This window comes from Trachurus trachurus, assembly GCF_905171665.1.
Source record: "Trachurus trachurus genome assembly, chromosome: 24".
Classification (NCBI taxonomy): Eukaryota; Metazoa; Chordata; class Actinopteri; order Carangiformes; family Carangidae; genus Trachurus; species Trachurus trachurus.
Window position 1 is genome coordinate 10,977,721 of NC_139910.1, and position 15,177 is coordinate 10,992,897.

Below are 15,177 nucleotides of genomic sequence, written 5' to 3' on the forward strand. Positions count from 1 at the left end.
ACTGGAGGGTTCGGTCACAGACAGAGAGAGTTGGTGTTCAGCTTCAGAGGCCTCACAGGGATACCTCCTCTGGAAACATCAGCTGTGAGGGATGCTGCAGCATGTTGTGTTTACTTTAAAGGGAAAACCTGAGACCAGTCAGCCTGTGGGGCTGCCCTTTAATTGCCAATTTGTTGTTGTTATCTGTCAGAAAGGAGGAAATAATGGAAAGGTAAGGCCTTGTGGCGGTAATTTTAAGTCCAGTAGAAGCCACTTAGTCAGACACACTCACTCTCTCTCACACACTCGCACACACACAAGGATGAAATCTGTTCCCAGGCAGCAGGAGAGTCTCCAATTATGGCAGGATGCAGCATCAATTTAAGGGCTAATTATGTGCGTAATGAGCTCACCGTCATGCGTCCGCGCCCCCGTCACCGCGCCCGCTGCTCCACTCCCCCCACTCCCTCCCACCACACACTCTGTCCTCCACCACTCTAAGCCCCCCCACCCATCCCTCCAACCTCCATCTGAGCGCCTGGTATCTAATTAAAAACCTGCATGCGCCGCGGCGCTCTCATTTGATTCACACCATGGAAATTAATCCTCAGATAAACGCGTTTGACGGACACCAAACTATTGCATGGGCACTGGACGCGGCGCACCGCTCTCTCAGCCGGGTGTAAACTGTTTTGCATTTGGCTTTAAAGCGAAAAAGAAAGAAAAAAAATCACACTTCCAAAATAGCTCACGATAAAAACAGGTTAACTTGACTGTGGGTCACATTTTTGGGCGCGAAGCTAAATTAGATACATCATCGAGCCCCATGTGCAGGAAAAAAAAATTCATGCAAACTCAAACCTCAGGATTTTCCTTTCAAATGTAAAGTTTCTGCCTGAACACCTCTGTGCGTGGAGCATCTAGTTGCAGCTCGTTTAAGCTCAACCATCACAGATAATATTTAAATATATATAGAAAATAATAATAATAATCAAACTTTAAATGCAGCCAGATTCAAGTCCTGGATCCAGAGGCGCATTGATCCACCAGAGAACAAGAGACAGATGTAGTGCGACCAGGAGAACAGGTGGACAGGTCCTATAGTTTGGCTCAGCTGTGCGCACTGAGACCAGACAGGAGCCTGTTAGGAGCCGTGACGCTGAAGAGGATGTAAGGCCCATAATCAAAACAGAAACATTTTATCTATTCCTCAGTTATGTTTGTGTTTGTGAACCTGCTGCTCCTCTTCTTCTCCACATGTCGCCAAACTATCTAAACGAACAAGTTCCTATTAAACAGCATTTTCATCCATGAACAATGAAAGAAAAAAAACTTGATTTCTGGATTTATTTTATATTTCCATAGCCAATAAAAATAATGTAGCTACTCGGATTGTATTTTCCATTTCAGTCTAAGAGAAACATATTGAATAAAGGAAAATGATGAATTTTCTTTGATTTTTGTTTAACAGCGTAAATAAATGAATGTTTTCCTTTTTCCTAGATTTAGTTTCAATATGTTTTTTATTCTGAAATAATCAGCAGTTGTGGCTCTTTAGAGCTCTGCAGCCTCCCACTTGCACATTTACCTGCTATGCTATTTTATCCAGATTGTTATTTATTTATTTACAGCATTCACGTAAGCATGATCCGTGATCTCCAGGCTAATGACAAAAACACAACAAGATCACATCCAGGCTCACTTCGGGCACGGCCAAGTGCCACGGAAAGCCTACACCTTGCCGTACTACTACCCTGCAAAAAAAAAAAAAAAAAAAAAATTGACGCCCACGGTGAGCGTCCAATCACCGGGCGACTTTCAGCCACTTTGTCCAATCAGAGCGAAGTGGGTACGCGGTGGGCGGGCCCCGGGCTGCTCCGGAGAGGGACGTTGAGATAGTTGAGGAGAGGAGGCTTGTTGGGCACGAATGCCACTCGTTGCGCGTCCTTATAATTTGGAGAGGTGTATGCAGCGCACGGCCCGTTCGCCTTTCCAGGTGGAAATCCAGGAGGAGCTGAGACACCAAACTTAAACTGGGACGACTGGTGAACCCGGTTCAGGACAGGTGAAATTCCCAGCAGGCTGCCTTGAGAAAAGGCCACAAGGATCGATTCCCGTGTAGGAAAATACAGTTGTTGTCTCAGCTCGGGTAGGAAAACTATAGCGATTGCATATCTGTCTCAGCAACTTTACTGCTGCATGTTTACAGTTTTGATTTCTGTTTTGTTTGTTTTTTTAAAGAAACAAAAACTTTAGAGGTGATTTTGTGTCACAGTCGTTTGTGTGTGTTTTTTCCCCCTGATACATGATCCAGGAATTGTGTTGGATCAAATGTCATTTCCTCGATGCAGCAGCTCATGTCTGGAAGTGATTTGTTTTATTCATTTGAGTCCTGAAGTAGCAGAAAGGATAATAGTGCAGATTTATTTCATGTGCTGGATTTTCTTTTTTTTTTATTATTATTTTCAAATTACAGATGTATCTAAACATGAAAGCCGTGTTAAAATGGCCATGTGTGGCCTCCAGCAGCATGACCAGCAGGGTGGTCAACACCCTGGTCTATAACATATTTATAATAATATTAAATAAGATGAACGTAAACTACATGCACGTATTTTTTTATCTACAGTCAGGACAGTCTCATCCTTGTGTTTTTATCACATTAAATCACAGTCGGTGTTGTCGTTTCCTGTTGCACCGTGTTGCTGCTGCTCTAACTGTTGCTGTCTATGATGTTGTTCATGATGATTTCATATTGCGGCCATTGTTGTTGTTGCTGCTGCTCCTTTTTCCTCGATGCTGCCGTTAAAAGCCGATCACATCCCGGTGACTGACGGGGAAATTAATCTATAATCTATAGGGTGTACAGTCCCCGTGACATGTGTCAGATAACTCATCACGACATCACGTCCGGTCTCGGTGTAAACACCAGGCCTCTGCAGATCTAAATGCAAAAAGATGCTGCTTCTTCTTTCTTTTTTTTCCCTCCACGGCAATAAAGCGGTTTTTTTTCTGCCCGTGTCCTGCAGGTCATGGATGAACGGCAGCGGCTGCACCGAGGAGGTTTAACTTCAACCAGCTGAACCGTCACTGTCCAACCGGGAGTAGCTACCAGGGATATTCTGGATCTGGATCCAACTTTATTACTTAGATCTTTTTTTTTTTTTTTTTTAAAGAGACGCTTTTGTTATTATTATTTTTTTCAAATTGATCAAAAGACACACAATGCAAATCGTGGAGGAACCCGTCTAAGAGCTGATGTGAAGGAGCACCGCCGTGTCCACACCACAGCCTGCAGTGAAAAGGCTCCGAGATGAAGGAGAAATCCAAAACGGCCGCAAGGACTAGACGGGAAAAGGAGAACAGTGAATTTTACGAACTGGCCAAAATGTTGCCTCTGCCGTCGGCCATCACGTCTCAGCTGGACAAAGCCTCCATCATAAGACTGACGACGAGTTACCTGAAGATGAGAATAGTTTTCCCTCAGGGTGAGCGAGAAACCCAACAGACCTCCAACTTCCTTTTTTTTTTTTTTTCCCCCTCTGCGGCTTTTTGATTTTCAATTTTCTTTATTATAAGTCTTGGAAATAACTCGCAAAAATAATTACGAAATTACCTTTATGATCGTGTTTGGGGAGGTTCAGATAAAAAAGTATATTTATAAAACCAAACAAATAGCCTAAAATTATAAGGAAAATAAAGCAAGTTATAGTAAGGGTTAAAATAGCCTAATATTCCCTAATAGTATATGGATAATATCAAAATAAAAATATATATTTTATTTGAGGCACATATTCTGTGGGTTAGTTTAATTTCCCTTAAATAGCCTATGGTTATTAATAAAAACCCAAACCCCTTCAGATTTGAACAATATCATAGTGAAACTGTGGAAGATTTCAAAATAGAATAAGATGATTATAAAGTAGCCTACTGTCACTTTACTCGTGCTCACTTAAACACACACACACACACACACATATACACACACTCATAAATAGGCCTAAATAATATGATCGCGATGCCGGAGTCTTGACAAATGGATTATGATGGTTTTTAATTCAGTGTGTCCAGAGGAGACGATCAGCCTCCATCTTTTATACAGGTCTCTGCAGGCGCCTCTGGCTGCGTGAGTGAGAACAAGATGTACCAATTATAAAAAAGGCACTGCAAGGCCTCTAATCACCTAAAGCCATGTAAGCAGGAGGCACACACACAGAGACAAACACACACACGTACACACACACGCACACACACAGACACACACAATCTGACACAGCCTCTCGTGTAGAAGAAACAAACGCTATAAATGATCGCCCATGAAATCAGATCATAAGCTCGTGTTTTTGCTGCCATGTGAATCAGACAGGTCATGACTTCTAATATTAAACAATCTGAAACACGTTAAAAGAAAAATATATTACTATATATATATATAGAAAAAAAATATCAGTAATATTTTTAATATTTAGTGTCCTTCATCCGTTTTTGCAGTAGGTCTGTCTCTCTTTCCTTCCATCCTCTCGCCCATCTGATGGCATGGTATCAGCCTACCGACACGACCGGCAGCGGAGGCCTGATTCTAGGTTTCATTTACAGCAGGGGAGCGGAACACCTCGTTTACAGAAGCTGCCCAGAGCTCCAGCAGATTTCTGGTGGGACTGAATGAATTTCAATGAGACACACAGGCCACTCGCTTTGTTGCGTTTGCACTGACAAAGAGTGGCTCACTCACAGGGACCAGAAATCCACAGATGGACGTTTTTAATGTAAAACATGGGCATGGAAATCTCAGGGATTTAAAAAAAAAAAAAAAAAAAATTCAATGGGTCAAAAACTAAATAGCATCACCTATAATAATATTTTTTTTTAAAGTATGATGAATTTACATTTTCTACTAAAGTTATGACATCTCTCCAGACTGAGAGCCATATTACACTTCTGTAGCTCATGTGTCCAGCTGCACCAACATAGGCTCATTGTGAATGTTTTAACACTGAATAGACACATTTTATTTTATTAATATTATTGTTGTTGTTTTTGTTGTTATGTATATTATTGCAGTTATTATTATTATTGTTGTTGTTTTTTATTATTATAAAATCAGACACCCCTTTATCTTGAGGGCATGTGTGTGCAGCAGAGACAGATTAGCCTTTTTCAATAATAAAAACTAGCAATACTAGGCTAGTACTACTACTACTAATAATAATAATAATAATAATAATAACAACAACAACAATATGCATAATAATAATAATAATAATAATAATAATAATAATAATAATAATAATAATAATAATAATAATAATAATAATAATAATAATAGATAACCAAGAATTAAACACTGTATTATATTATTATACTGTATTGTATTGGATATAAAATAGCAGCAGTCAGCAGTGTTGTGTGTGACTCTGTGCAGGTCTGGGTGAAGCTTGGGGTCAAGTAAGGAGATCTTTGGACAATATTGGACGAGAGCTTGGATCTCACTTACTGCAGGTACATTCATAACTTCATCAGAGGGAAATGCTGGTTATGGGGATTTTTTTGTTTTTTGTTTTTTGTCAGAGGTCCAGTAACTGCAGCCTGTTTGGTTTATGGTTTATTTGCAGACGTTGGACGGATTCATCTTTGTTGTGGCTCCGGACGGGAAGATAATGTACATCTCAGAAACAGCGTCGGTCCATTTGGGACTGTCTCAGGTCTGTCTATGCGACCACTTGTATCTATTTCTGATACATACGTTTATTTATTCTTCTGCATGCCTGTTAGTCTGCCCTTTTGAAACCACTTGAACGCAACCGGTAAAAATAGCTCGTTTATCTTGAAGCCATTACTCCGGTAATTACCAGAGATCATTTCAACAGGTAGAGTTGACTGGGAACAGTATTTTTGAATACGTCCATCCTGCCGACCACGACGAGATGACAGCTGTCCTAACACCACATCAGCCCTATCACTCACACTTTGTCCAAGGTAAATTACATTTCTTCTCGGTCTGAAATTGAATTACAACTCGTAACGCTGCTAAAATAGACATTAATTCCTGCAGGATGAACTTTGAAACAATTGTTTTTCTCCATGCAGGCAATTATTTTCTCTGTGACAATAAAAAAGTGTTTTCTATCACTGTAGCTACTGTACTGTTTATAGGACGCCTCCATATTTGAAATGCGCCACAATGGTCTCTAGGTTTCAATAAACGGACTTACCTGCATTTTTTTTCTCTCTCTCTAATGGAGTTTCTGATTAAAATATAAATGTATTTTTCACATCAGACATGTTTTTTTTTCCTGTGCAGAATATGAGATGGAGCGCTCTTTCTTTCTGCGGATGAAATGTGTGCTGGCTAAAAGAAACGCAGGCCTCACCAGCGGTGGATACAAGGTAGTTTAGTCACAGACGATCTAATGTTTAATTAACAATTAACAAATTAACAATTAAATGCAATTAATTAACTGATATTTATATAAAAACATGTTTTATTAGAAAGAAAGAAAACATAATATTCACGTAAATCACGAATTCGATAGACCTAATAATTTGAGTATTGTTTTATTTCCATAACAAATATGTCCTAAGCATTTTGTTTCAATTTATTAAGCTCTTTTTGTTGTTATGTTGTTGTTCTCTTTTACTAAGTGGTATTTGACGGTGTGTGTGTGTTCGCTGTGTGGCAGGTGATCCACTGCAGCGGCTACCTGAAGATCCGTCAGTACAGTCTGGACATGTCGCCTTTTGAAGGCTGCTACCAGAACGTGGGCCTCGTGGCCGTGGGCCACTCTCTGCCACCCAGCGCCGTGACCGAGATCAAACTGCACAGCAACATGTTCATGTTCAGAGCCAGTCTGGACATGAAGCTCATCTTCCTGGACTCCAGGTACAGGCACAGTTCCCTATGACGAAGTTGATAAAAAAAAAATAATAAAAAAGATAATGTTATAATTCTAAAAATAAATAAATAAAAAGATAATACTCAGGGGCAAAGGTTGTTATCGATACACTCTGTCTCTCCTGTAGGAAGAGGCCTACAGCAGGCAAATTGGAAACATCCAAAGTGTTTTTTTTTAACATCGCTGTTTAATTTCTCTCCAGGGTCGCGGAGCTGACAGGTTACGAGCCCCAGGACCTGATCGAGAAAACTCTGTACCATCACGTGCACGGCTGTGACATCTTCCACCTCCGCTGTGCTCATCATCTCTGTGAGTTACAAGGGTTTCCTTATTATGCTTTTTTTTTTTTTTTTTTGGTCGACAACAGACACACTAACTGCTCAGACAACCTGCTGCAGCCACCGGCCATGTGCGGACAATCACACTTTACACACTTTCAAACAACGCGCATGTGTGTGTCATTAAATACGTTAATCTCTGTTTTCTCTCCTTGCTTCTTCTACTTTTTTTTTTTTCTTATCTCCTTCAGTGCTGGTAAAAGGCCAAGTCACCACTAAGTATTATCGTTTCCTGGCTAAGCACGGAGGCTGGGTCTGGGTCCAGAGTTACGCCACCATCGTCCACAACAGCCGGTCCTCGCGACCTCACTGCATCGTCAGCGTCAACTACGTCCTCACGTGAGTCTCACCTCTGATTTGCATCCTAAAAAAAATCACAGGGAAACTTTTCTACTCTAAAGTTATAGTCTAAAGATGGAAACATCCTTGAGGCAAATTCACATGCACATGAATCGGTTGTGATTTTGTATTCAAATCATATTTTCAAGCGTTAAGTTATTACATTTATTGCCTTTTGTACTGAGATCCCTGAAATTACAGAATCATCATAACACACAGTTTATGAGGCAACGCTGGTCTAAACGCAGCTGCATTTTTAATGGTGTTTGCGGAGGGAACAGCATTGAATATTTAACTAGATTAAGTGAAATCATATCATACACTCTTATGATCCATGCTCCAAGCTCACTCTATCATATGATGGGTCTTTGTCTCTCGGAGAAATCCTTCCCTTTATCCCTCTGCAGCCTCTCTGTACAAATCCACCAAAACACTGCGGCTGCAGGGCTCAGGCAAGTCGTGTGTTGTGAGAGCACAAAGCACACTAAGGCCCTCTGAGACAGCAAGACAAACATCAGGGTTCAACCCCATCAAAAAACCTCTACTGTCACCATCGATCGGCAGTCTAAGGAAAGCTGAATCGATCAAACTGTGAACTAGGAATCAATAGCTATCTCATAGCTGTAGCACATGTTGGATTTTCCTTGTTAGGTTTGGTTGATCCAAATGTCGCTTTTCCTGTTTGTGTGTGTGTGTGTGTGTGTGTGTGTGTATGTGTGTGCATCTCTGTATTTGTGTGATAGTTTTTGTGAGAGTCTGTGTGTGCATGCATATGGCAGCACTCCAGCTATTGATTTCTTTCAATGCAGTAAGGAGAAAACAAAGTAACTACATTAAAATGACAGTGAGTTTCCAAAAGCATAATTAGGTCTAACACCGAAGTAAGAAAAAAAAAAAACTACATTGGAAAATTAAAAAAAAAAAATAACAGCAATTCAATCACCTGTGACCAACAGCATTTTAATCCAACAATAATCCATTAATGAATCATGTTTGGAGGTTGGCTAGTGGCGTATTTCAGACGTGAGGTGCTCTGACATTGACCCTGAGGTGGAATTCGGCTAACACAGCTGAGTTTGCACAAAGGCCCAACATTATTGGCTCAGACATAAGTCAGCCAGGGCACAGATAGGATGCAGAACCAGCCACGGCAACTATACCTGCAAGAGCAAATAACACTCACACTGTGTACCGGGCTGTCCAAACAGAGCCTTTCCCCTAAGGTGTTGTACATAAAGAATGGGTCATATTTAGAGTCATATTAAAGAGGCTGGCTGTGCAGGGTCAGGGATGGGCCACAGGGTTTAAAATGCCAGGCAGCTGCTATTACATACTGTTGATGTGATAAGTTAAGAATAGGCTCATGTTTGCCGAACACTTGACACAGGAGCCTTTTCACTCCCTCGACAGTGTCACTTGGATGGAGTTCAAGCACAGGACAGTGGGTTAAAATGTCAAAAGATGGTGCACATGCAGTATGCACGTGCACAGATAAAAAGCATTCTCTTATTCTGTCTGTGTTTATATGATGCTTGAAGAGGAGATTCAATGCAGAGATAGTGTGTGCGTGGACATGCATGTGTCTGTGTGTGCACGTTTAACTCATGTTGCTTTCTGGCAATGGTTGTGCTGCATGGACGAATGATTAACTTTCCTCAGGTTGTCTGTTATTTTTCTCAGAAGAGGGAGAGCTTAATCTCTTTATCTCAAATGTTGTTTTCACTTCTCATAGACCTCACATCATTCACATCATAAAAAGTGTGTTTGTAAAATACGTCTGTCAGCCTATCTATATTCAATATTGGCCAAGACGTCTGCAGCCGACTAATTACTGATTAGCTCACTGTTAAAAACAAGAAAGAAAGAAGGCGCTCAGACTGTATGAGAAAATAAAACGTTTTTGAATTAACTGGGAAAACTGAAAGGTTAAAAGGTCAACAAGTAATAAAATGGCCATCATAGGCTGCTGCTTAAATGAGGCTGATCACTGGGAAAGTGCGTAATACTGTAGTAGCTGAGATTCATATTTACAGCAACGCTAGCATTTCTCTGAGGCTCTTTTTAGAGCTAGCACTAGAATGAATGCTATCGTGCCAATTTTTAACAGGTATAACAGGAGCTGTAGTTTCAGCAAACATTACTCATCCTCAGCTAGGTAGCATGCTATCATTAGCCAATCAGCGCTGAGCACAAAGTCCAGCTGGCTGAAGGGGATGACGTTAGTCTTGCATGTATTTGGTCACTGAAAAGCTATGCAACGACCAAAAATTAGTGCTATTCATCCGGATGGGGATTTGAATGTTTGTGCTGAATTGTTTTGAATTGAAATGTTGACAAGGCATTTCACACAAAGCCACAAATGTTGACCTCATGGTCGTGCTAGAGGAAATGTTAGGAGTTCTTCAAAGGAATGACGGTTCATTATTGGGGTGTCAGAAAAATCTGTACACAATTTCACGGCGATTCATCCAATAGTTGTTGAGATATTTTAGTCTGGACCAACGTTGTCATTCCTTGATGGGAGATTCTTTTAGCCACTGGCAGGGCTAAAAAGTCACTAGATAAACATATGTTGGGATCTTTATTCGTATCTCTGACATTTATTTTGTTTTGGTCAAAAGGGACACGGAGTACAAGGGAATGCAGCTGTCTCTGGACCAAATGAGCCCCACAAAGCCAGCGTTCCCCTACGCCGACAGTCACACTGAGGACAGGAAGAGCACCAAGTCACGTCTGACCCAGGCCAAGGCCAAAGCCAGAGTTTCACCCTACCCACAGGTAATAAACAGTATGGTTTGTAGAGCTAAATCAAGAAAAGCGACTGAATTGGTAGAAAGAGTTTAAAATCTCAAACTCTCTGAACTGTTCTTTTTTTTTTTTCGTCCATCCAGCAGTTTTCAGCTTTCAATCCAGAGCGTTCAGAGTCTGACCAAGACAGCCAATGGGGAGGAAGCCCTCTGACGGACTCAGCATCTCCTCAGCTGCTTGATCCCGGCGAGGCCGCAGAGGCGTCTTGCGCCTACCGACTGTATCCAGACTCGGGCTCCCTGTGCTACAGCCTCGGCCTATCCGAGGAGGATCTCGCCCATGCCCAAACGCATCCTCACACCACCACCTGTGACCGCGTCCGATGCCAAAGCGGCCGCTACTTCCTGGGAACCCCCCAGTCGGGAAGAGAGGTGTGGTGGGACGCCACGCGCTCTGTGCTCGCGCTGCCGAAATCCTCGGCGGAGAACAGCGAAGGCTATGAAGTCACATCCTACCACGGAGCCATTCACGGTGAGGTGTTAGGGTTGAGACCACAACCATCTGTCTCTGAAAATAGCTCCTATCTTCTCCTGGTAGCTGTTTTCCAAATGTTATTATGGGACATGCTAAGTTGTTTACGGCGTCTCTTGCCAGTGTGCCGATTGCTACCATCTGTTCAAAAATTGCTTGCAACAGAAAGCCAAGTTATTTCACATTTCACATCCTTAAACAGTGAAACAACCCCCACTGTGCTCGTGCCAAGACATTCCCTCCAAAAGACCTGGAGTCTATATGCATTTAAAGTAGAATTACACATTAGACATACAGTACATGCCCATGGTTTTAGTAACTAATAAATTATAGAGACGAGAAGACAAGATACAGATCTTGTTCTGCGATTTGTAACATCCATTGTTAATCCCAGGAGAAGGGACTTAATTACTTATTAACACAGTGTCCCTTATGTCTTTTCCTGTTTTGAAATGTGGCCTTTGCACTCTCCGTACAGGACGGGGCCACTGGGATGAAGACAGTGTAGTGAGTTCACCCGACGGAGGTGGGTCCACCAGCGATTCCGGCGATCGTTACCATGGCGACCACTTCAGGGCGAGCCCCCGTGAGCCGAGCAAGATGGAGACCCTGATTCGTGCCACGCAGCAGATGATCAAAGAGGAAGAGAGCCGTCTGCAGCAGCACAAGACGCCGCTGGATATCTCCGGGCTCGCCAAGGCTCACAGCCCGTGTTTCAACTCGCTACCCCACCACTCCCAGCTCGCCATGCCCAGCGTGGTGTGTCGAGGCCCGGGAGCCCCCAGCATCGACCTCCCCTCCGAGCGCCTCCATCACCGAGACGGCATCAAAGTGCTGGGCCCCCACGACAACGACGAAAACACAACCAGTCCTGCTTCTTTGTCTCGTCTCAGCAGCCCCAGCTCCGATGGGATCCCCAGGTCGGGCCTCTCCCTCACCAAAGACTACATGCAGACAGACCTGTCCCCCCACCCCTCACAGCCCCAGGGGAGCCCGCTGCTCTACCCCACCCAGGAGAGGCAGCAGCAACTGGACAGGCAAGCAGCCTACGCTTTGACCGGGTACTCCCTGGAGCACCTGTACGACCCGGAGAACCTGCGGAGTTACTCGGGACTGGCCTGCGGAGGGGTCCAGTATGACGTGGCGTCTCACGTGAGGATGCAGGCAGAGCAGATGCAGGGACACAAGGCCACCTCAGTGATCATAACCAACGGGAGCTGACGACACCTGGCACAGACAGATCCTGAAGTTCTCTGAATGAGGATGTTACAGTATAAAGGTGGTGCTGTATGCACATGCGACTGGCCATGTGCTTGACAGAAAAGGCGAGACAATGAAAAAAGACTGAAAGCTACCTGCACAGGGTCGATGCGCTCCCCCTGGCTCATCCAGCACAATATCTGTTCGTCAGGCCTGTGTATCATAACACTCTCCTTCTCTATCATCACAGGACGATTTTCCAAGACTCTAAAAAGGACTGACATTTGGTACGCCACCCGGCGCAGGGCGGGGGTTTGCTCCATTACATAGGAATACAGTGTTATTTTAATGGCAGTGAGCTGAATTCCCCTTCATGCAAAGGCGACCCAAGTTCTGAGTCTGGTTAAACATCAATCCAGTGTTTCTGTTCCAAACGTCTTACGCATCATTGGCCGTGTGAGTTAATCTGTCCTGGACACGATTTCCAAAGGCAGTAAAGAAAAAGTGTTGTTCCATTGCCCCTTCACCTGAAAACTCCATTGCACAGAGCGTAATGTTTGACACATGAAGTGCAACATGGGAAAGGCGAGCATTTCGCTATTGTAAGATGTCAATGTTTCCTGGTATTTATTTGTCAGTGGGATATTTTCTGTATGTGTCATTTCTTTCCGTCCAAGTAGAAACTTTACTGGTGCCATTAAATTAGTTTTGGTGTTTTGGATCGCACCAACATTAGATTTAAAAAAAAAAAAAAAAAAAAAAAGAAGAAAAAAAATCAAGTGGAAAAAACAGAAAGAAAAAAATGCCTCTGATATGTAAAAGTGTACAACTTTAAACTCTTTTAAATGTATGTGTGACATGGCCTCACCTAGAGTGCAAAGAGAGAGTCCAAAACTCATTTGCAATCTTCCCACGGCCTCTAAATATAGGCATTGTATGTATCAACTTACAGTTGTGGCTAAATTGATATTGTTTACATATCAGAGTATACTTTTTCCTGTTTTGACCTCACAACCTTTACCCAACATATAAGCAATTCTGCTCCCCATGCAATTGTTTTCAAAGGAAACTATCTTCATTTTTGTTTTGTTTTGTCATGGCATTGCAAAGGGTGAAAATGATTGATGCCAACTTATTGAAAATATGTTGAATGTCTTTAGTTTCTTATTTAATTTATAATGTAAATATCATCACTCAATGAACTTTTGGACAAGAAGTGACAAGATTATTTATTAATTGGTTAAAAAGTCTCTTAAATCTGAATACAGTCGCAAACGAGTAACTTTTGTCTGTGTTGATTTTTGTCCCTCAAGTGTTGCCGTCAAAGCCGTTTTGAAATGATGACACATACTATTGCTGCATCAGAAACTGCTCATGTAAACACATAGATATAGATTGATGGCTTTGTAAATTAATTTTGATATTTATAGATAAAATAGAGTTTTTGATATACATATACATATGTATTAAGTTAGTATGTGTCTCATCTAGCACAGAACCACTAGACACCAAGCTAAAAAAAATTCTAACATGATATAAAGATGTAGGTTAAAAATGTATTGATAATCTTTAAAGGTCTTGTATTATTAAATTATTTTATGAAAAAATATACAATTTAAAAATGACTTAAACTGACGATGCAAAGATGTAAAAGATGCAAACTTGGCCAGGAGCAGATACAAAATAATTTCTTCAAACTGCTGGGCTCTGTAGTTTTTAAGCAAACATTACTCAAACCCAACAGGAGTAACAGTCTATTTGTTGGTGCCTATTTTTAGCTGTGAATCAAATGAGGTGGTCTAATTTGGGATTAACTCTGACTACAGCGGCCTTAGTGTTCCTTACTCAAGGAATATGTGACCATCATTGCAACAGGGTGACTCACTGATGAGTTTTTGGACAACCGTGCAGCTCTATAAGTTATATTCAGCTTTAGATACACAAACAATTCTTGTTAATAGGAACAATTCATTGTTGGTTTTGGTTATTTCTTGATACTTGTTGGTAAAAGAAAGAAGTAGAATATAAAGCGCTTTATCCTTTGTTCTTTTTTATACCCAACAACCTAATTAGAAACCTCTAGTACAAGAAACTTAGTGCAAATCATTACAGCAAACTTACTACGACTGCAGAGCTGTCACATTTTAAATGCACTTGCAGCAACACGTTCCCTCAGTTGGAGCAGTTGAACTCGCACATTTAGCTGCTCTGACCTCTGCTCGCAGGCAATTTCTCTGCCATGTATTTTAATGTATGTAAGTTATTCACATGTAGCTTGGAGAACTGGCCTGGCTGCCTGTCTGAGCCGAGCAGGACCTGGACACAGTCTGGGCCTGGATGCAGAGCTCCCATCAGTCACCACTGACACGGCCATGTGATGGTCTGCCAGATATCACTGCTGCTGCCATTCCAGGAGGTAGAGCGCTCTGCCGTTGACATCACTGAGGGTGTGTGTGTGTGTGTCTGTGTGTGTGTGGGGGAGCGTGTGTTTATTGCTGAGATACTTCAATAATAAGAGGCCTATTTTTTTCCCCCCCTTCTAAACACTGGGGCTTTTGCCTGATGTGCCCTGGAGGCTTTCACGTGTAGAGTCGGCTACAAATGCGGCCAAACACTGGGCCTTTTGCCCAGACTTTGCACACTTTGCACACACCTCCCCAACCCACCTCAACCCCCTCACCCCTCCTGCCCACGATCCTCTCTGTCCTACCTCAGTCCTATAGAAAGAAACAGGTTATTAAAGAGCCCCAGAGGGAAGCTGCAGAGTTGTGAGCCAGGAGGGAGGAAAATAAACAGTTTTCTCACTGACTTTGAAAAAAAACATATGATTAAGAATCGTTTAAACGGAGACGGAGAAAGCAATTAGATCCTTTACTTACGCAAATGCAGCAAAACCACAACCTAAAAATACAGTCACAAGTAAAAATCCTGCATTCAAAACTTAACTTGAGTCAAATATTTGAGCACTATTGGTGAAAATAAAGGTAGTTCTGCAAAAGTGCAATACTTTCTGTCAGTTATGTTATTATATTATTGCATTATTATCACAAAGCAAGGTGTGAGCAGCATTTTAATGTTTTAGCAGACCTATAGGTGGAGTTAAGTGAAAATGTTTGGGTTTTGTAAACGTCGTATGAACTGAATGTATA

At 42.1% G+C, this 15,177-nt stretch overlaps 1 protein-coding gene across 1 annotated transcript; it reads left to right on the forward strand.

Annotated features, from left to right (window-relative positions):
* Positions 1-3,292: 3,292 nt before the first annotated feature.
* Positions 3,293-12,049, forward strand: LOC311007000 (single-minded homolog 1-like; the record flags this gene model as incomplete). The annotated part of the gene is made up of 11 exons (XM_084000077.1): positions 3,293-3,467; positions 5,402-5,478; positions 5,592-5,681; positions 5,847-5,955; positions 6,281-6,366; positions 6,660-6,859; positions 7,075-7,181; positions 7,402-7,549; positions 10,171-10,327; positions 10,441-10,828; positions 11,307-12,049. The coding sequence occupies 11 exons, from the start codon at positions 3,293-3,295 to the stop codon at positions 12,047-12,049; spliced, it is 2,280 nt and encodes a 759-aa protein (XP_083856203.1).
* Between the last annotated feature and the right edge of the window lie 3,128 nt (positions 12,050-15,177).